Genomic DNA, 23,949 nt, shown 5'->3' on the forward strand with positions numbered 1-23,949 from the left:
TATTTCTGCAGTGTCAGTCATTAACTTCTCCTTTTTCATTTCTAATTCTATTGATTTGAGTCTTCTCCCTTTTTTTCTTGATGAGTCTGGCTAATGGTTTATCAATTTTGTTTATCTTCTCAAAGAACCAGCTTTTAGTTTTATTGATATTTGCTCTTGTTTCCTTCATTTCTTTTTCATTTATTTCTGATCTGAACTTTATGATTTCTTTCCTTCTGCTAACTTTGGGGGTTTTTTTGTTCTTCTTTCTCTAATTGCTTTAGGTGTAAGGTTAGGTTGTTTATTTGAGATTGTTTTTGTTTCTTGAGGTAGGATTGTAGTGCTATGAACTTCCCTCTTAGAACTGCTTTTGCTGTATCCCATAGGTTTTGTGTCGTCATGTTTTCATTGTCATTTGTTTCTAGGTATTTCTTGATTTCCTCTTTGATTTCTTCAGTGATTTCTTGGTTATTAAGTAGTGTATTGTTTAGCCTCCATGTATTTGTATTTTTTACAGTTTTTTTCCCGTAGGAATATTATTTTTTAATAGAATACAATTTTTTCTCCATAAGTTTGCTTCATACAATATAATTGTGACATTGTGTTCTTAAATATGTCCTCATTTATCAGTTCTTATTTTGAGAAATTGCTGTATTCCATGCATTTGTATTTGATGCTAGTTTCTTCTCTATTTCATAAAGTTTTTTTTTTTCTGGCTCTGAATAACATTAGTACCATTTACCAGTTTTAGATGGAATTCATACCAATCCCTGGAGTCTAATACACTCTAAAATAGCTAAAGCATTAGAAATTTTGGCACTCAAGCCGCAAAGGTTTTTTCAATCTAAGTCAGCTCAGTATGATGATACCTAACTTAAAATGGATTAGTCGAAAAATGTTCTTTTAACTGTATATTCTGTTTCTTCTTTCTTCTTAATCTTTTCTTAAAAAGTAACTATAACTGGCAATCAGAATGATGGCAACATAAATCAGGCTGCCTCCTCTCCATTTCCATCTCCAGCTTATCTACTTTTTCTGAGTCAAGAAGCTACTGATGCAAATAGGCAGGTGGGACCTGGAGGGTTTCAGCCAAGAGACCTGTTGTGATGCTTTCCCTCTCTGGGACAGACTCAAGGCTGAAACACTGTGGAGGAGCACTTGGAAAGAATTTGAAGGGCAAGTGACTGAGAGAAAAAGACTGCAACTGAGAATCCCATATCCATTCAAATTATTCACCAGTTGTGGTGAAAGAAAGATATTTGCAGGTGGGAAAAAAGTCAGGGAACATGTGTATCTGAATACCCTATCCAAGAAAAATGCTTGTGAAATGAATCAAATATTTTTAAGAGCAAAAATACTTATAAAAGACAAATTACTTTTAAAAGTCTGGCTAATCTAACAGTGTGTTTGTCCCCATAGTTGGAATTGATCCCTATATTTCACAAATAATTTAGGAAGTTATATTTGTATAGGCAAATGTACTATTTTGCATAGATTTTTTTTGAACAGAATCAAAAATCTGTCCGTATGCTTTTATATCTGTGAAGTTAATTGCTTTGAATTCATGAATATCCTAGTGATGTAGTTAGAAGAATCCTGAGATTTGGAGTCAGAAGGTCTTAATTTCAGCCTATCATTTACTAGTAAAGGCAAGTTAGTAAACTACTCTTATTCCCTGGTTTTCTTTATCTTTGAAATATGAATCCTGTATTATAGATAGTTAGAGGAATTAATAAAATATAAATATGTCTTAACAGGTGTTTTTATCGTAATCATCAACCATCAAGACTCTTCAGGGACGGTAATCACCATATTTTTAAGACATAGGTTTTAACTGGGGGAGAGAGGGAGCTGCTATGGAGGGGGTTTTGTGGGTTAAGAGACTAACGATATTGTTAATATTTTACTGAATATGGGTACTCATCAGTTTGTATATTTGTTTTAAATATTTCTTATTTGGTAAAAATAATCTTTTCTTATGAAATACCTATAACTTTCCCGTGAAATATCTTAAGCAATAAAGTTTCTCACATTTTTCTATCAGAAGTCACTGCTTACTAGGATACTCTGAAATGTATACTTCATAATTCTGTGCTTGCTTGAGACCTGCTAGTCAGAACATTATTTCCTTCTTGCCATTCTAGTTATGCTATGTTGCACAAAGTATCAATATCATGTTTCTACTGTGTTTGTTAAGTAGATGGCAGAGATTACAGACTGTCTGTTTTGGGATTGAATCTGGCTCTGAGAAGTACTGTTTGTTCCACACAGTATTTGTCTTTATGGTGACTTAAAGTCCCAGGAAAAAAATCAAGAAGTTTTATAACCCTTGATTTGCATTTCTGCTGACAACAGTGAGTTGGTGCTGAGTACCAGCTGCTTTCTTTAGCTGGGCCATGTGCGCTACAGTTCTGCAAACTCACTATGCTCCCTGATACTGATGTCAAATGTCATTTGCCTTTCATCGTTATAAATGTTCATGTTAATTGCTTGGCAGTTTCCTTTATAACTGTTAGATCATATTCAGTAGATGTCACAGTCTTCTGTTGATATTTTGCTATGATATTTTAATTTGATGTCACATTTTTAATATTGATAACTTTATAAAGCACACTTACATACATTTTTTCCTACAAACATATGACATAAAATATTCTTTTTGTTTGTCAACTCCTCCTTCTCTCATATCCAATCAGCCCTTTCATGTTACCAATTAAATGTTTCTCAAATCTAGTTCTTCCTGTCCAACCTTACTGCTACTGCTCCTCCCCAGGCCCTCATCATCTCTCATCTGGAGTTCTTTAATTGCTCCCTAACTGAGCTCCTTGCCTTCTGTCACATTCTTTGCACTTCATCCTCAAGTATATTTCTAGAATGATGTGTCAGAGTGCAGATCTCATCTCATCACCCCACTATTTCAAATTCTTCCAAGTCTCTCCATCTTATGTGGCAGGGGTCAACAGTCTTTTCCTTAAAGATCTACATAATAAATATTTTAGACTTTGCTGGCCATGAGAGTTCTACCACAAATAGTTGACTCTGCTGTTGTTGAGTTGAGCACAAAAGCAACCATGGACAATATATAAACCAATGGGCATGGCTGTGTTCCAATAAAACTTATTTACAAAACCAGGTTTAGGTCATAGTTTGTTAATCCCTCTTCTGTGGTATAAAAGGCTAGCCCTGTCTTCTTTCCTGTCTCATCTACCACTCTCCTATCCTGTTTCTTACAGTTTACTCAGAAATACCATTCAAATTCTTACACTCTTCCGAGCACAACATCTTCTTTCCATATCCAATTATGTAATTCTTTTCATTCAGGCTGTTTTTTCACAAATAGCAAAACATTCAAATATATCTTGTAAAATGTTAATTCTCAAATGATGGTATTATATATAAACATGAGATTATTTAGTCACTTACTGACATCTTAAGAAATGTAAAGTCTTAAGTATTAAAAACAGTTTTTAACAAGTCTTTCATAAAGATCATAACCTTGATACAATCCATCTTATAGTTTGGATACCATCAACATATTATCCAAAAATCTCAGAATAAGGTCACTGGTAGGAAAGTAGTTTCAGCATTATCAACTGTATTGAATCAAAGTTCATTGAGAGAATAATTTTAGGACAGTTAGTAGGAATTGAAAGCAGTAACTCACATTGTGTCCTATCTTTATCACAATTGCTCCTTTCAAATACCGTAAGGAAAGCAGAAAATATTTGGTTTTAGGATATGATTTGCCTGAGGTACTGGACTTTAAGTTGCTATTTAAATTCTAATAGGTCATTTTGCATGTTTCCATATGCAAAGAAACAACACAACTTGAGAGTATGTTGTTAAATGTGTGGGTTTTGCCTCCTTATTAAATTGCATGTATTTAGGCTGTTGCTGACTGGTACATGTTGGATAACAAAAGTTTTTCCAGTAAAAAAAAAAAAAAAAAAGAAGAAGAACTTCATTCTTGCATCATAATAATGAAAAGTGTGATTTGATTACTAGGGTGAGAGAGTAGATTGGTAGAGCTGCTGTGATGGAATTTTGTTAAGATGTGGGTGGATATTAATACTGATTATGACAAAGTTCTCTCAATTTTCTGATACTCACATAATAATGCATTAATTTAAAGCTCTGTTAAAACTCCCTTGTAAGTGTCTTTTATGGTTGATTTTTAGCCTCCAGCTGAACAGGCCAAAGCAAGACTACAACTGGTTCTTGAAGCTGCTGGTAAGTGTTAATAATTAACTTTATTTAAATGAAAATATGTGAAATAAATCCTAGCATGCTTACACATGGGTCAAAGAGCAAAACACCTATTTTCATATAGCCTCACAAATTTATGAGATCTTTGTATGGCTGTATTTTACCTCAAATATTTTTTGCTATGGTATGATGTTAAAAGGTCATTCTTTACCTTCTTATTTATAAAACTGGCTTCGATTTTAGTTTTAATTTTGATGAAATCCAGTTTATTGATTTTTGTCTTTTATGGACTGTGCTTTTAGTGGCATGTTTAAGAAGAATTTTATACCTTTACATTTTATATTTGAGGCTGTGATCATTTTGATTTAATTTTTATATAAGGTGTGATTTTTAGATCAAGGTTTTGCTCTAAAGGAAATGAGATAAATGTTTAATAATTCTTCCAGTTACATTAGACTAACTCATTGGACTATTCGTCTGGATACCATCTAATCTTAAAAATCTGTATGTTTTAATATCTCAATTGCACAATAATTCTTTCTTTGATTTTAGATTATAATACCCAGATTCATGTACACATTAAATACTTTACTTTTTAAAAAATATGAGATCCATGTTATCTTTTCCAAGTACTGATATTTTACTCTGAATTTTAATGTGCTTTTTAAAAATATATGTTACATTCAAATAATAAGTTGTCAAGATCAAGCATGAGGTAGGGTTAGAATAATATTACCAAAGGAGTACATGTTTCTTAAAATTATTTACTTTTTAAGGATCTGTAAAGAGTTCATAATTTCCAACTGGAAAATGAGAATTCTATTTTGACATCAAAAGTAATTTCAGACTACCAAATGATAGTAGTTATATTTTTAATATTCATTGCAAAAATACATGTATGCATATTAATTCAAGGATTTCTTAGATTAGCTCCTTTAATTCCTACCCAACATGTCTACAGTCTAAAGATTGGGAATACCAGTATAAATGATATACTAGCTTCATAAATCACTAATTGAAGTAACTTACCGTATAAAAATTAATATTTTGACTGTGAATCTCTATACCACTTCATATTACTTTAAAAGTCATTTATCTTTATGTATTGATCTTACTCATTTTATCTTTAATTACATAGAAAACATGATATACTAAAATTTTGTTTACTGTTAGGTTTTTCAAATTTTGACTCTCCAATAAATATACTATAGGATAAAGCTAGTTAATACGATTCTTTGTTGTTTATATAATATATATTCATTCTTTAGTGGCATTTTGCTCAGAGGAAATATTTCCAGGTTCATTACTTGAGTACTGACAAACTCTTGCTTTAAAGGAAAATATTTATGGTGCTTAGTCCAGAAAATATTTGTTTCTATTAATGCAACTATAAAGAATTGTATTTCATAGTTTTATACAGTTTTCTTTACCTTTAAAAAAAAATTTTTTTAACATCTCTATTGGAGTATAATTGCTTTACAATGGTGTGTTAGTTTCTGCTTTATAACAAAGTGAATCAGATATACATATACATATATCCCCATATCTCCTCCCTCTTACGTCTCCCTCCCACCTTCCCTATCCCACCCCTCTAGGTGGTCACAAAAAGCGTATTATAAAACAGATCTGACAGTGCAGACCTCAGTGTATAACTTGCTTATATTGGTTCCAGCTGTCATTCCTCATTTTTTAATTTAACATTCTAAATTCTATTAAGGATAAATAGGGAGGTTCTGTGAATTTGACAAACATTCAAAATATTATGACAATTTTCAAATTAAAAAACTTAACATTGCCCCCCATAAGCAAAGGACAGACCTTAGCTAGATATAGGATTATTTATTTAATCATTTTCTTCTTATTGAACATTTACATTGTCTCTAGCTTTTCCCTCTTATCCATAATACTGTTATGCACATCCTGTTACAAATAGTGTTTTTCATAGTTTAGCTTATTTTCTTGGAATTGATTACTATAGAAATGAGTTTATGAGATTAGAGGGTGCTAATATGTAGAGTGGCTTTTTATACATTCTTGCTAAATTGTTTTACAAAAGGATTGTGTTGTAACCACTGTCACTGGTTAAGAAACCATTTTAACCAGATTTTGTTTTTTGATGCCATTTCCATGACTATATTGCTTTATAACATGAAATAACATATTATACCCCTTTGAAAAACATACATTACTGTTATTAATGAGAACTTGTGGCCTTTGAGAGGAGAAGCAGATAGATGGATATAGGGGAGCACTAAGCAAATATAGAACTTATTGTCAAGGTTCTGGATCTCTGTTTCAGTGATGAATCAAGGTATTCATTGTATTATTAAAAATAAACAAACAAGCAAAATAAAGTAGGGGGGAATAAGAACTTGAGCTCAGTCTGGTAAGGCTCATGGATAAAGTCTAGCCTGGTCCTAAGATTGAGGTGGCTGGATAGGAAGGCCTGGTAGTTCCCATTCTGTCTCATTGGAGTTTACTTGAGTTCCCAGGGAAAACACCCTCAACTTTAGGGCCTTAAAATTGGGTATAGGGAAGAACTTAAGGCTGTATGCTAGATTCTTGAGCCAGGATTTATTTCAGCCTTATAGTTACCATAATCTGGTAGATAGGGTTCATATGTAGAAATCTTGCTGACTAGACTTAGTCTTTTACTCTAATTGTGGGTCCCAGAAGAAAGTTTTATATGTAACCATTGCATTGTTATTGATTTATTAGTGAATGTTAATAATGGCCTTGGTTTGGAATTAAAATATATTTAATAACATTTGGCAATAATTACTAGCGGTATGATTTTGAAAGACATATGTATGAGTAAAATACATTAAGCAAAATGTAACCATGTACCTTGAATTTGAAGTCAGAGATTTTATTGTATTTGTTATGATCATATTTTGTATATACTAAACTGTTAACATTTTTATATTTTGCTATGCTAAATCTTCAGATTTAGATAGAATCTTCTTTCATGTTCATTGCCAAAATGCAATTGAAATGAAGTTTCATGTCTCTTGTTTAACTTTTAATTTGAAGGTGATGTGAAGTTAAAGTTACATCTAAGATGTTTTGTTTTTTCCAAATGCAGGAGGACTCAAGCTTGTAAAACTATATAAATTTGTAAGATTGAATCTTTAAGTTATCAATATAACTTCAGATAATGATTTACTTTATGATATTGAGTAAATCCAATTAAAAATCCTCTTGGCCATGACTTCTTTCTTTTCATTTAAAAAATACTTTTACCATTATCACATTCATTAAGATTCAAAACCTTGAAATGTTTATCTTTGACTTCTTTATAGGCAGTCATTCACCTAGAATTAATGACTTATTTTGAAATATTTTTTATAGTTATCCCTCTATTATCTTTCCCACTGCCAACTCCTTAGTCTGGACACCAAACAATCCACCCAGAGGTTAATCCATTACCTCCTAGTTGGTCTTTTGCTTCAATTCTGTCTCTTCTCCCGAGAGAGGGTGGTGAATAGTGGAAGGGTTCTAAGCCTGCTTCCACTGCTCACTCATTCTGTGACCTTCAGTAGTTTGATGTTTATTGTTTAGCCAAAACGGTTTTTTTTTTTAATGGAATATGACAGATGTGTGTATTTTCTAGTTTACTGTAGTTCTTTACTTTTTAAAAGTAATTTATTGAGGTGAAATTCACATAAGACAAAATAAAACATAACAGTTTAAAGTGACAATTCAGTGGCATTAAATACATCCACAAAGCTATATAACCACCACCTCTATCTAGTTTAAAAACATTTCCAAAGTAAAACCTATTACCTATTAGGCAATTTCTCTCCCCTCTCCTTACCCTCAGCTCCTGGCAACCGCAGCCATCAACCTGCCCTCTATCTCTATGGATTTATCTATTCTGCATATTTCATATAAATGGAATCATACAGTGTGTGACCTTGTGTGTCTAGCCTCTTTCATTTAGCATGTTTTGGAGGTATAGCCATGTTGTAGCCTGTGTCAGTATTTTATTCCTTTTTATGGCTGAATAATATTCCACTGAATGTATGTGTGTATATATATATATATATGTGTGTGTGTGTGTGTGTGTGTTTACACACATGCCATTTGTTTATCCATTCATCTATTGATGGAAATTTGGGTTTTTTCCACCTTTTGGCTATTGTGAACAGTGTAGCTTTGAACATGCATATATGTATGTACTTGTTTGAGTAACCATTTGTAATTTTGAGGGGTATACACCTAGGAGTATAATTATGGAGTCATTTGGTAAATTCTTTGTTTAACTTTTTGTAAAACCACCAAACTTTTCCACAGTGGCTGAACCATATTACATTCCCACCAGCAGTATAAAATTATAGCCCCCTATTGTCTCAACTAGACCGTGTTGCATATTTAAGTTACCTATTTGACAGTATCAATATTTAGGTTTTGAGGATTTCCCTACACCATTATTTCCTAGTCTGTAGGGGGAGAAGATGATGATTACCTTATAGGATTGTTGTGAAGATAAATATTATAAGTGAAGTACCTAGCCCAGAGTCTGGCAGATGGTAGCCACCAGAAAATTATTGCCATATTGCTTCTGGTGAGTACCACTGCTAGATGATTCTTTCTCAGCCACCACTTGGTCATGCTGCTCCTTTGCTCAAAATTATTCACTGGCTCTAGATTGCTTACAAGATCAATTTTACACTTATGTGCTTAAGGTTCCAAGGTTTTGTATGGTGGATTCACAGACTTTTCTAATTTTTTTTCTTAGAATTCATTTTTATACTTCTTCTCATTATTCTTTGAGTTACTCATGTTCTTTTCTACCTGGGAATTTTTGCTTGTGGTTTTTTTCTCCTCTAGAAATGTCTTTCTCCTTCCCCTTTCTCTCTCTAAACACTTCAGTATGAATCTCAAATAACATTTCCACGTGATTTCTCTGACCATTACAGCATGTAATCTTTCTGTTCTCCTTTGAATTCTTTTTCCTTTTTTCTATGCACACCATTCATGTTGGTATTTACTCACATACTGCTGATATTAATATTTGTTTCATGAGTGTTGGACCTGTTTTCCCAATGAAATAATAAATGTCTGAAGGTCAGGAACCATATCTAAAACTTCTGGATCTTTCCCAGGAGTTTTAACAGTGCCTGTAGTGAGTGTCACTATGCCAAATAGAATTCCAGCTATTAATCTTTGGTGAGTAAGTCACTGTGAAATAATATTCTGGGTAACTGAAAATTAAGCCTTTGGGCTGGTGTGCTCATTTAAACCACTCTTTGGTGGATTTTAAATAAATATATTGAAAAGTTCCCTGGCTTCAGAAGTAGAAGATACATGGCAATAATCTAACATTTAATCTTAAACTTGAAGGTAGTACATGACAGAAGAGATAACGAAATGTGATTATCACACAGGAGGAGGAAGGAATATAATGAGTTTACTTAAAGACTCGTCTCCATCGCTTTTGCTGTCACTGTTGTTTGTCTTGTTAGCTTCATTCCACACATTAGTTGATTTTCCACAAAAACACAATGTCGGGCTTCCCTGGTGGCGCAGTGGTTGAGAATCTGCCTGCCAATGCAGGGGACATGGGTTCGAGCCCTGGTCTGGGAAGATCCCACATGCTGCGGAGCAACTAGGCCCGTGAGCCACAATTACTGAGCCTGCGCGTCTGGAGCCTGTGCTCCGCAACAAGAGAGGCCGCGATAGTGAGTGGCCCACGCACCGCGATGAAGAGTGGCCCCCGCTCGCCACAACTAGAGAAAGCCCTCGCACAGAAACGAAGACCCAACACAGCCAAAAGTAAATAAATAAATAAATTTATTATTTTTTTTAAATCTATGCATTTAAAAACAAAAAAACCCCACAATGTCATCTTATGCTCCATATGCTCATAGGTCTGAAGAAGAATTTAGAGGAGAGATTTTTCCAAAACATAAATATTTTTCATCACCATGAAAAAATGACACTTCTCACGACATAGTTTCAAGAGATAATTTTCTCTGAAAATCTCCTTAATATTTTACTTTTAATAGAATTATTGACACCTGCAACCTTTAAAATTATATCTCTAATGTTATAAGAGAAATAGAAGTTTTTTTAATGCATGTATGGTAAATCCCCTTTATCACAAAATTTCTGTGTAATATTTCATTTTCTAAATAATATCTACAGCACTTTTTATTGTGCTTTATAGTTTTCAAAGCATTTTCATAAATCTTTTATCATTTGACTCACATCCCTGCATGGAGAGCTAATTAACTCCATTTTACAAATATCCCGAAAGCTTAAATGACTTGTAAAAGATCACATACCTAGTAAGTGGGAAAACCAGGACTCAAATCCAATGATTTCTGACTCCTGAGCTATTTCTGTTCATAGGTTAAATCCCTGAGTTACGTTGAGCAGAAAGAAGGGTGATAGAAAACATTACCAAATACGTATCTTGTTTTGTTAGGCATAATGCTACAATTACCTTATAATAAAATAATTTCTATCCTCAAGCAAGCCTTTGATTCTGAAATGAGTTGTTTTTAATTGATAATACAAAAGGATTAATGTTTTATTCAGAATAAAAGTTCTTTTCCTTAACTATTAGGGTGCTCATAGTAGCTATATTTCTGAGAACTTTGAAAAATCTAGGGTAATGTTCTGTGATTACCAGTGTTTTCATCTTCACCCTAACTATGGACATGCATTTCAGTGACCCTTACTGGGATAGAAGCTAATTAAGTATTGTAAAACACAGAAGAGTTACACACGTAAGAACACTATATCGAGGAAAGAAGCTGTTTTGGGGAATAAGCCATAAGTGCCTCACTCCATCCCAGTTATTCTGCAGCATGTTAAACTTGAATTTTCTTCTCTTAGTTACCCATTAAGTACCTGGAAGCCAAGTCCTAACCCTTTCTCTTCATAGCCATCTAATCTTGTAAGTCCCAGTACTTCTCTGAAGTCCAGTCTAGCTTTAAATATTTGTAGTTCTGAGAATTACAAATGGAATTGCCATGATAATGTTGTACTGTTTCTGGGGAACATAGAAGCCATTCTGCAACCCTGATTTAACATCGACAGAGGTTTTGCTTCTGACCACTGATCCCTGGCTCCAAGAAGTAGGTTGATTTATTGTGAGAGAGGCTTTCATGTAGGGCAAACCTAAAAAAACAGAGCAAGTGATTAAAAAGTTAACTTCTATTTCATATAAATAAATAGTTTTCAGACTTCTTTTTTCCCCATGTAGGCTTCTGCTTGATTGCTTGTTGGTTAGTCTAGATTCACATCCGGCTTCGTTCACTAACTTTGTGAGCTTGAGCAGATCACTTCCCCTTTGCTCTTCTTTAGTTTCCTCATCTATAAAATGGAGATACTAATAGTACATAACTAATGGGGTTGTTATGGACTCTAAGTGCGTTAACATTTGTAAAACACTTAGAATAGTACCTGGTACATAGTAAGCATTCAGTAAATGTTTGCAATTGGTATGAAAAGCAATAGAGTATGGTGGTCAAGTTCTGAAGTCAGATGGCCTGGGTGCTATTCCCAGATCCATTATTTACTGACAAAACCATGGGAAAATTGTTAAACCTTGCTCAACCTCAGTTTTTCCATTTATGAAATGGGAATGAGAATATATACCTTTAGAGTTTTAATGAAAACTAAATAAATTAACGTAATAAAGTTTTTAGAGCAGCACCTAACATATAACTGAGCGTTCTATAAACATTAGCCAGGAGGAATGGAAGTAGTTTTTTATGGCATCACCAGAGTGGCTTTATGGGGTAATTAAAGAAGAGATATTGAGCCAAACATCCTCCTCATACCACCATACATATACAGTTAAAAGAAGTTATCAAGAATTAAGAATTCTTGTGCTTTTTAAAAGAAACAAATGTATACAACCTTAAATAGTTTCATTGACTTGGGCACTGGTTAAAACCTTTTTTTCATCGAACGTGGTTTCTGCAAAACCACGTTTCTTCAGAAATTCTACATAAAATTTAATACCTTTAATGCAAAATCAAATTGATAATGTTAATTTAACTCCCAGTGTCCAATAATGAGCATGATTTTGCACTTTGTGTTAATCCAAAAAGATATACTAGTGCTTCCTAAAGAGAACTATTAAGTAAATTACTTTCAGAAAATATAAGTTATTTGTTTTAGCATCAGTTACACATTTATATTTGAATGACTATTATTTATCCCCAATAATATTTAGTAAGAAGAAAGCTATCAGTTAGAGTCTAACAATATCACAGCAACTTGCCATGTTTGAGCAGATGTTAAGCAGACAGTAGTTGAATGTTAATTTTGAGCGGGTGGTATGTTTAAGCCTAGCTGAAGTATGTTGCATGTGGGCTTTCTAGACTTGAGTACAATGCTGGCTCTCTGGGGAGAATTTTAAAGCTAAACCTCTTTCTTTTGGGTCCTCTATATGGACTCTCTCAAGTCAGTATAAAGCAGATCATCCCTAGGCTAAAGCCCTTCAGCTTTTGTTATTGGGCTCTGTAGACCTGTAATTAGGCCTCCTGGCAGGCCTTGCAGGCCAGTTAATGGTCATATGGAGTTTCTGTGAGGCAGACTGGCTTTGTATAAATCCTGGGTAGGAATATGTTTATGGGTCACTTCCTGCCAGGACCATGCTTTGTCCTTATGCCCTGCGGGCTGACAGGGAGCAGGTTCCCTTGACCATGGACTGTTCAGTTTGCAACTCAAAATCTACTCCGCTAATCCCCAGTGTAAACAGAGGATTTAGAAGGGCTTCTGTCACTTACAGTTGCCAATTCACTTGGGTGTCTGTGAATTTATTTTTCCCCAGAATTCATTATTGAAAGACTGACAAATGTATAAGATGTGGATGTTTGCTTTATCAAGTATGCAGTTTCTTTTTCAGTGGTTTTAGAATCATTGTAAATAATTTATCTAACACAGAATTATGTAATGAAGTTTTTTTAAATTAAGCACCCTTTAATATTTAATTTAAGCCATTAAAAAATTTGGAATAACAGCCACCCTTTTCCTATAAGGGAAATTATAGGTCTGGTTTTATGATAAGAGTAAATAACATTATGTGCAGAAATTTACCAAAAAGTGATTAATACAGATTTCAGATAAGTCAAAGAAATAATTAATTCAAAACTCTTCTATACTATACATTTTATGTTAAGTAAAAATTCCATTTTAGTTCCATTTAAGTTCCATGTGTAACTGAGAGCTTTTGAAAGGGGGAATATCAGATCAGTATATAAAATGCTCAATAAGTATGTATTTCATGAAGTATTTAAAATAATAAGAGTACCATTTATTGAGCATCTACTATGTGGCAAGCATGTTTATACATTTTCACATATTATAAATATTTTTAATGTATGGTCCATGTTCCCTAGCCAAGCAAAATGTTTGGATTTAAGAAAGTCATAATTGAGATTTCTTTTGTTTTTCCACTTTACTTAATCTTTTATTTCATTTTTTTTTTTCTGTTTGCTTGAATTATATGAAGATTTGATTCTAAAATGTGTAAGTTCTGAGTGTGATCTGAAAAGAACTGTCACCTGTCTTCCTGTGAGCCAGTTTTTCTTTTAGGGGGAAATCAAATGATGAATACTTTCCCAGGTCTCATCTAGTAAATCAGTGCTCAGTATTTTGCATTTTGTGATGTAAAAATGGTTCATGACAGATGTGGCTGAAAAGACCACATACGTAGACTGTATGATTTTAGTCTGGTGGAACTAATAGGATCACTCATTACATTTTAGACCCTGGGGTTTCTTTTTTCTTTCATTAAAAAAAAAAAAAAAACCTGTTTAAATAGAGTGGTCCTTTTTGTGTGTGAGTACAGCATCTTCCCTTAAATTTACAAAGAGTTGATGGTAACAAATCAACAAATAACTCTCTTCCAAAAAATTCTTTTAATAATATTTATTTAATGTTAACTGTTATTTTTAATTGCATATCATCCCATAAAAATTAAGATTTTATTCTATTTTTATAAAGGATTTCTTTGAATTTTATATAGCAAAACTAAAAAATTCATTCCTTAGAGAATCCAAGACCTGTGAATTAAACAGTCATATATTAGAAATAAATTTTGCAAATATTGAAATAATTAATGACAACAAAAAGACATTATACGGTAGGAATTCTTGGTGTTCACTTACAACTGGGAAAATCATAGCATAGTCTGCTTTTCTTTTTAGTGTACACAGTATATTTACTGAAGTAGAAATATATTTGTGATCTATTTTGGAATTCAAAAAATGGTGGCTCCTGAACAATGTAAAGGATCTGATCTTATTTTAAGTTTGACCAAAAGTTCATGTTTACATTGAAAAATACCCTGTGTGATTTATATCAAAATGCTAATAGCGGTTATTGTTTCTGCGTGGTGAGATTTCAGGTTTTTTTAAAAAAAAGTTTGGCTTGTCTTCATTTTCCAGTTGTTTTGAAGTTATGAAGAGAACCTAAAGAGATATAGAAAAGTTTTAATTTAAACACGATAAAATTCCCCAACAATTAGTATGAAATTTGATAAGTTGCGACAAATGTATACAGTTGTGTAACTACCACCAAAATTTTTGATAAAGGACATTTATATTTCTCCAAAAAGTTCCTTTTACTCCTTTGAAGTCAATTCTCTCCTCTTGGACCTTAGCAACCACTAATCTGCTTTATGTCACTAGGGTTTTGTTGTTTTCGAAATGCCATGTAAATGGAATCATACGGTGTGTAGACTTTTGTGTCAGGAGTCTTTCACTTGGCATAATGCTTTTTAGATTTGCACACATTGTTGTGAGCATCAGTTCTTTTTATTGCTGAGTAGTATTCCACTGTACATCTATACCAGTTTGTTTATTTGTTCAACACTTGGTGGACAGGTGGGTTGTTTCCAGTTTATGGTTTTTGCGAGTAAAACTTATATGAACATTTGAGTACAAGTTTGTGTGAACACATAGTTTCATTTCTCTTGAGTAAATACTTAGGAACAGGATTCCTTGGTTATATAGTAAGTATAGGCTTAACTTTAATCCCAAACGGTTTTCCAAAGTGCTGTACCATTCTGTGTTTCCACAGCAAATTATGGAAGTCTCATTTGTTCCCCATCCTTGACATCACTTTGATGTTGTTGGTTTTTTTCTAATTTTAGCCATTCCGTTAAATGTGTTGTGTTTCATTCGACTTTAATGTGCATTCCTGTGATGACTAATGAGGTTGGGCATCTTTCATGAAATCATTTGTCACCTGTATACTTTTGTGAAGTATCTGCTCATATCTGTTGCCCATTTTTAAAAGGAATTGTTTGTATTATTGACTTGTAGAGTTATTTATATATTCTGAATACAAGTCAGATGTATAGTTTATAAATATTTTCTCCTTGTCTATGCCTTGACTATTTTCTAAACAATATTTTTGGTTTTTTTTAAATAAAGATTTACAAGTAGTAAAATATACCCTTTTTAGGGACAGTTCTTTGGTTTTTGACAAATGCAAACAGTTGTATAACAGCACCCAGAATCAAGATGTTGAACAATTCTATCATCTCTTAAAATATCCCCATTCCCCTTTGTTGTGAACCCCTCCCCCTGGCTAGCTCCTGGAAACTGATCTGTTTTTTGTCCCTACAGTCTTGACTTTTCTAATATGTCATATAAATGTAATAGTATAATAAGTAGCTTTTTGAGTTTGGTTTCTTTGACCTAGCATAATGCTTTTAAGATTTATCCATGCTGTGGCATATATCAGTAGTTTATTCCTTTTTTATTACTGCATACTATTCCATTGTATGGGTTAATTAATTGAAGGATGTTTAGGTTCTTTCCAGTTTTGGACAATTATGAATTAAACCATTACAACATTTTCAAATAGGATTTTGTGTGAACATAAGTTTTTGTTTCATTTGGGTAAATACTCAGGACTGGGATTGCTGGATAATTTGATAATTTTATGTTTAACTTTATGAGAGACTACAAATTGTTTTCCAAGTGGCTGGACCATTTTGCACTTAGGAAGCAATGTGTGAGAAATCCAGTTGTTCCACATCCTTGTCAGTATTTGGTATTATTAGTTTTGGTGTATAGAGATGTCTCTTTGTGGTTTTAATCTGAATATCCCTCATGATGAATGTTGTTGAGTGTCTCTTCATGTGCTTATTTGCCATCGTAGGTCCTCTTTTCCCTTTTTAAAAAATTGAGTTATTTGTTTTTCAGTTGCTGAGTTTTGAGAATTAGGTAAATTCCTGATAAAATTTCTTTATCAGATATGTCATTTGCACATATTTTTCACATTCTCTTACTAGTGTCTTTTGAAGGGTAGAAGTTCTTAATGTGTTGAAGTCCAATTTATCAGTTTTTTCTTTTATGTATTGTGCTTTTAGTGTCATATCTAAGAAATTTTTGCCTAACCAAAGAACACAAAGATTTGCTTTTATGTTTTCTTCTAGAATGTTCATAGTTTAGATTTTACATTTAGATCTATAATACATTTTAGATTAATTTTTGTATTAATAGAAGTATGGGTTGCGGTTCTTTTCTTTGCATATGGATATCTAACGGTACCAGTAACATTTGTTGAAAAGATAGTTTCCCTCCACTGAATTGTCTTTGTACCTTTGTAAAGTATGAATTGACCGCATATGACTAGATCTGTTTTGGAGTCTCTATTCTATTCCATTGATCTATATGTCTATCCATCCATTTGCCATTACCATATTCTCATGATTACTGTAACTCTATGGTAAGCCTTGAAATGTGGACTTCACATCAGTTTGGAGAGAATTGACATCTTAACAGTATTGAATCTTCCACCCATGAAAATAGTATAGTTCTCTACCTCCAGTTCTTTGATTTCTTTCATCAGAGTTTTGTAGTTTTTGGCGTATAGATCTTGTATGTATTCTGTTAGATTTATTCCTAAAGCATTTTATGTTTTGGGGTGCCATTGTGAACATAAGATTTTTTAAGTTTCAATTTCCAGTTGTTCATTGATAGTATATAAAATACAGTTCCATTTTGAGTATTAAATTTATATCCTATAATTTTGTTGAACTCAGAGGGTTTTTTTAATATTCTTTAAATTTTCTACATGGACAATCATGTCATCTATGAATAGAGCAAGTTATTTTTTCCTTTCATATCTGAGTGCCTTTTCTTTCTTATTCTTGATTTATTATTTTAGCTAGAACCTCCAAGCACAATTTTGAATAGAAGTGGTGAGAGTGGCTATCCTTCATTTGCTCCTGATCTTAGGTAGAGAGTATTCAGTCTTTTACCATTAAGCAAGATGTTAACTGTAGAATAGATGCCCTTTTTAGGTTGAGGAATTTTTCTTCTATTCCTAGTTTGCTTTGAGTTTTTATCGGGAATGAGTGTTTAATTTTGTCACATGCCTTTTCTGCATTTATTGAGATGATCATATGTGTTTCCTTTCTTAGTATTGATATGTTGAATTTCATTGGTTGATTTCACATGTTAAACAGATCTTATTTAGATTCCTGGGAGAAACACCACTTGGACATGATGTACTTCTTTTTATATCCTATACTGTTGTATTAGATTTTCTGAAATTTTATATTGTATATATTATAGCTTGTATTCATAGCAATTATAAATACTTCATTAGAATTATTTACATGCATGATTCCTTCAGTTAAGTGATAAGCCCCTCTAGGTAAGGGCTGTCAACTTTGTATTTTCCAGTAACTAACGCAATACCCTGGTGGTAGAAGCCTTTGTTTGTTAATAGTTGGTTGGATGAATGAATGATGTCACTGGTAGCATGAGTAAATGTGCATTTATATGCCATTGAAGTTAAATCTTAAACTGGGAATTAAAAATAAGCTTGGATTCTTTTTCTTCCAGGAAGTGGTATGTTGTTACATAGTAATTTCTCTAATATTTTCCAGTAAGCAGTGCTCTTTGCTCATTGTTTGCGATTGTTCTGGGAACAATAGTAGAGGATATATCTCTAACACTTTATGGTTACCATTTCCATGTTCTTATAAGAAAACACTGAAGCAACATCATTGTATGCACATTGATAATACTGTTTCATGCCTTGTGAATATAGGGGAAATAGGTTGGTTATCACAGTACTCAAGTGGACTGGGTATTTTACTCTTTGGTTGTGAATGAGTGGGGATACATATTATCTGTACAGCTCATCTCAATTGCTCCTATTTGTATGTGATGCAATTCACAAAATATCTCGAACCATTGAGGTTGACTTTTCATATGGGGCTATCATTTAACTTAGAATTTGTAGCTGAGTAGATTTACACAAGAAAAGAGATAGTGTGACAAAAGAAAATGGAAGGAGAGGAGAGAAAATCTGGGATATCCTGCTGTGTTTTTTCTCCCTATCCCTCATCCATAAATCAGAAAGGAAAACTCATCTCCAGATAGCTGAACCTGTGGTTTTTAACCAAGTAAAATATACAAATTTTCCTCTATAGCAAATCCTGATATAGAAAGGATTAATCAGACTTTGATGGGAAATTTATACCATGCGAAATCTTCCAGGCTAGTGTTGGGGAGAAAGAAAACTTTCCTTTACCCTCTTAGGTTCTTCTGTCTGATCTAAGAATTAAATTGAAATGAGGCACATTTTAAAATTTCGTTTGTACGAGAAGGTCAGAGACCCCACATACACGAGAGGTTCAAAGACAGAAAGGTAAAAGGCATATGTGCCGTACTGAGTTAAGGAATGGGTTAGGGGCCTGAAGCGTCCAAGCATAGGAGGGTCATTCACAGGACAATAAGAAGACGAGCAGATATTTGGTAATGAAATGTTTGCCCTGCCATATAGATGGCACCACTTAGATAAAATTTATCTCCTATAGCAACTCTTTTCTGGGAAGAATCCCCAATTTATATTCTTCTAGGTATTTAAGGGAGGGGCAGTAGTTTCTCCTGAACTCACAGGGCCTTGACTGCCTTTAGCTCAAAGTAATCCTCATGTAAAAGGGGAGGCTAATTCTGAACCACTACACTAGCTTTCCCTACTTCTATGTAATACATCATCTAAACAAAATTTAATCATATATTATCTAAATGAAAAACCATACATGTCTAATGTTTTCAGAAAATTTTTTGGTTAGTATGCCAATATTATATATATATATATATTACATATGCTAATAACGGATAATTTTCAGTTTTGAATTAAAATTAGGGAACTTGAATGTAATTAATACTTCTAAAATTAAATACTTTGTATGTAGTGGTTCCTAAGGCACTTCCTGGAAGGACTATGAATCCCTTATAATTCTTGATGTGACAGTAGTAGCTCCATTTAAGTGTACTTTTCATTGGTTCAGAGTTATTACACATGGGGTGGTTAATTTCTTCTGTTAGGACTCTCTTAAGTAATACTTGAAATGGTCATAATTTCTCAATTTTGCATAGTGATCTTGAAAGATTGCTAAGGCAGTCTTGTGATTTTTAGAATTGTTTTAAAAGATGACTTGTTTATTATTGTCATGCTAAAGATTTCTGAAAATGTTAATCAAAGACCTTGAAAAGTAAATAGGGCTTAGCAAATCACTGTTGATTAGATGAAAGAATTTTTGTATATATGGAAACAATTGTTGGATTTTTTTTTTACCTTTTAAAATTGGGTAAGGGACTTCCCTGGTGGCGCAGTGGTTAAGAATCCCCCTGCCAATGCAGGGGACACGGGTTTGAGCCCTGGTCCGGGAAGATCCCACATGCTGGGGAGCAACTAAGCCCATGCACCACAACTACTGAGCCTGCACTCTAGAGCCCACGAGCCACAACTGTTGAGCCCGCGTGCCACAACTACTGAAGCCCACGCGCCTAGAGCCCGTGCTCCGCAACGAGAGAAGCCACCGCAATGAGAAGCCCGTGCACCACAACAAAGAGTAGCCCCCGCTCGCTGCAACTAGAGAAAGCCCGCGCGCAGCAACGAAAACCCAACATAGCCAATAAATAAATACGTAAATAAAATAAAATTACAAAAAAAATAAAATAAAATAAAATTGGGTAAAACTATTGGATAATATTCATTTAGGAAGGCAAGCACATTTATAAATATATCTTGCTATAAATATTTATAAATACATTTTATAAAATATGAATTAAAATTACTTATAGGAAGATATCTAAAAGCATAATGAGGTGTAAATATTTTTCATAATGTGTGTTTGAGCATTGCATATTTTGCCTAAGCCTGTCTTCATTTTCTCAAATTTTATTTTCTATTACCTCCACATTTTGCAAGAGATTTTTATGGTACTTAAATGTACTGTGTAATTTACTTTTAGAAGAGACACTTATACATTTTAATTCAACAATTTTTTTGTATGCCAGGTATTGTTTTAGCACTAGGGATCAGGTGATCCTTCCCCCAGGCACATAGTTTGTGCCCAATAAATTTTTGTTGGTCAAATGTATGAATAAATAATTGGCTTTAGTTCAATGTTTCTCATTGCACTGTAGCTACTAAAAAGCTAGTCTTTTCAAATATACATATTATTGATTCAGAACTGATTGAACCCTCTTTAGCTTATGGAAGGTATAATTATCTACATTATATTTTTAAAATATGATTTCACTTCTTTTTAAGTTGAGTATCATAAATTTCAAACATGTGAAATATCATGCCCTTGCAATGATAGCACAGACAGTTGTGCTGCTTTGTAATTGACTTTTCCGATTTTATAATGTGATAACTGTTCCCAGTATACAAAGCATTTTTGCATGTTATTCCATGTTATTTTATTAACCTCTTCTGACCTGAGCTGCAAGTTGCATTTTTATCTTTAGATATATTGTTGTGTATATAATCTATATCATTTTAGAGATTTTTAAAAAGTCAACTTGATGGGTATTTTACTAGAAAAGTTGATGGGTATTTTACTAGAAAAGTTGTAGGAAAATATCACCTTAAAGCCTTAAAATTTCAGACACCTGTAGAATATGTAATGCTTGTATTTGGTAAAAGAATATAAAGGTTGCTTATTTTAGAATTACTGCCGTCAAACGTAGTAGCATTTATATTCTAAAATTGTTTTTTTTCCCTCCTCTTAATATAGTATCATTTCACTCTTAATTGGAGATTAAATTTTACTCTGTATATAGGAAACCTTTAATAACCAATTCAGATAAGAAATGCTTGAGATGGATGTCATGAAAATGGTGAAGTGTTTTCAGGTTAAATATGTCTATGGAATTAGAAAATGTAACAAGCTGTTTGGATCACCCCTTGCCCCCAGCTTTATTTGCTGTAACTGACATATAACATTCTGTAAGTTTAAGGTGTACAACATGCTGATTTGATACACATATATTATGAAATGATTACCACAATTGAGGTAATTTATACCTTCAGCACCTCATATAATTAGCCATTTTCTGTGTGTGTGTGCAGTGAGAACATTTAAGATCTATTTTTTAGCAAATTTCAAGTCCATAATACAGTATTGTTAACTATAGTTACTATGCTGTATATTTCCCAGAACTTACTCATCTTATTAACTAGAAATTTGTACCCTTTGATCAACATCTCCCATTTATCACACTCCCCAGCCCCTGGAAACCACTATTCCACTCTCTGTGTCTATGAGTTCAGCCTTTTTAGTTTCCATATATAAGTGACATCATACAGTATTTGCCTTTCTCTGTCTGACATATTTCACGCAGCATAATGGCCTCAAGATCGATCCATGTTGTCACAAATGGCAAGAATTACTTCTTTCTCGTGGCTGAATAATATTCCATTGCATACATTTATCACATCATCTTTATCCATTTATCCATAGATGGACACTTAGGTTGTTTCCGTATCTTGGCTATTATGAATAATGCTGTGATGAACTTGGAAGAGCAGATATCTCTTTGAGATTCTGATTTCATGTCCTTTGGGCATATACCCAGAAGTGGGATTGTTGGATCATATGGTGGTCCTGTTTTTAATTTTTTGAGGAACCTCCATACTGTTTTCCATAGTGGTTGTACCAGTTTACATTCCTACAAATAGTGTACAAGATTTCCCTTTTCTCTATATCCTCACCAACATTTATTATATTTTGTCTTTTTGGATGATAGCCATTCTAACAAGTGTGAGGTGATAACTCATTGTCGTTTTGTTTTACATTTGGCTGATGATTAGTGATCTTACACATCGTTTCATGTACCTTTTGTATGTCTTTGGACATTTGTATGTCTTTGGAAAAATGTCTGTTCAGTTCCTCAGTTCATTTTTTAATTGGGAGCTATTCGGATCTATTAGTTGGTCAGTAATAGGTTGTCTGAACCAGTTTTTTACTTGAGTCAAGATGCTAGTTAATTTTACTTGAAAGTTACATATTATAGGCTTAATAAAAATTTCTCCTTTCACTATATAGGGAATGCAGTAAGAATGGTTGAAAAACAAAAAATTATGAGAATTACCCTTCTGTCATATTTTTACAGTGTAGAATACTCTTTTTTTTTTTTTAAAGTCTATTTATTTATTTATTTATTTATGGCTGTGTTGGGTCTTCATTTCTGTGCGAGGGCTTTCTCTAGTTGCGGCAAGTGGGGGCCACTCTTCATCGCGGTGCGCGGGCCTCTCACTATCGCGGCCTCTCCTGTTGCGGAGCACAGGCTCCAGACGCGCAGGCTCAGTAGTTGTGGCTCACGGGCCCAGCCGCTCCGCGGCATGTGGGATCTTCCCAGACCAGGGCTCGCACCCGTGTGCCCTGCATTGGCAGGCGGACTCTCAACCACTGCGCCACCAGGGCAGCCCGATGCTCTTAACTTTTATTTATTACATTGTACACTGTTAGCTGGTGAAGATGCTGCTGCCCTTCAATACAGACCTCTTTTTCTAATCAGTAATCTCAAGGTAGATTTGCTCCTGCACCATGCAACAGAGAGAGATCTGGAACCCCATAAGGAAAAGAAAACCTTACCATCTACAAAATGACCTACACCCATTATTACTTATTTGTGGTAAGGTTAGTCTGCAGATAGGACATCAGAAGTTATTTCTGCCTTATAAATAGTTCATGTGAATTTTTTTTGGTGATCAAGGTATGTAAAACAGATTACACTATTTTTGTCCACTGAACTTTAATATCAGTTTAGCTCCATAAAAATTCTTGTTGGCATTCTTATTGGGATTGTGTGAAATTTAAAAATGAATTTAGACAGAACTGACATCTTGATGATGTTGAGATATCCTATCCAAGTATGAGGAATGTCTTTCCACTGAATCAAGTCTACTTTTATGGCTTCCAAGAATGGTTTTCCACTTTTAGGTTTTACATGTTTTGTTATGTTTATACCTTTGATGCTATTGTAAATGGGATTTTCTCTACCATTATGTCATCTGATTATTATGTGTATGTATATATGAGGGTTTTAATTTTGGTTTATTTATTTAGAAATTCTACCGTACTAATTTATTGTTGGAGATTTTAACATTCATTCTCTTTTGTGTTCCAAGTATATTAACGTGTTATTACAAATAGAAAGTGTTTTACTTATCCTTTTCCAGTATTTTTGTCTGTAACTTTTTTCCTTTGAAAACTTTTTTTAATTGAAATATAGTTTATTTACAGTATTATATTAGTTTCAGGTGTACAACATAGTGATTCAATTTTTTTGTCACTAATTTAGTACATTGTTAAATAGTAGTGAAGACAGTGGTATATTTACCTTAGCCTTGACCTTAGTGGAAACGCCTCTGTTTTTACCCCATTAAGGAAAAATGCCAGCTTTATGACTAAGGGGGGTATGTGTGTGTGTGTGTGTGTGTGTGTGTGTGAGAGAGAGAGAGAGAGAGGGATTT

The 23,949-nt window shown here is 33.5% G+C and overlaps 1 protein-coding gene across 4 annotated transcripts in view; it reads left to right on the plus strand.

Annotated features, from left to right (window-relative positions):
* RSRC1 (arginine and serine rich coiled-coil 1) overlaps positions 1 to 23,949 on the plus strand; it is a 428,398-nt gene that overhangs the window by 243,062 nt on the left and 161,387 nt on the right. For all 4 annotated transcript variants that reach the window (XM_057545926.1, XM_007164842.3, XM_057545927.1 and 1 more), the window contains one exon: positions 4,158 to 4,209. In XM_057545926.1, coding sequence (XP_057401909.1) covers positions 4,158 to 4,209 — 52 coding nt within the window. The remainder of the gene's footprint in view (positions 1 to 4,157; positions 4,210 to 23,949) is intronic.

This window comes from Balaenoptera acutorostrata, chromosome 4 (assembly GCF_949987535.1).
Source record: "Balaenoptera acutorostrata chromosome 4, mBalAcu1.1, whole genome shotgun sequence".
Taxonomy (NCBI): domain Eukaryota; kingdom Metazoa; phylum Chordata; class Mammalia; order Artiodactyla; family Balaenopteridae; genus Balaenoptera; species Balaenoptera acutorostrata.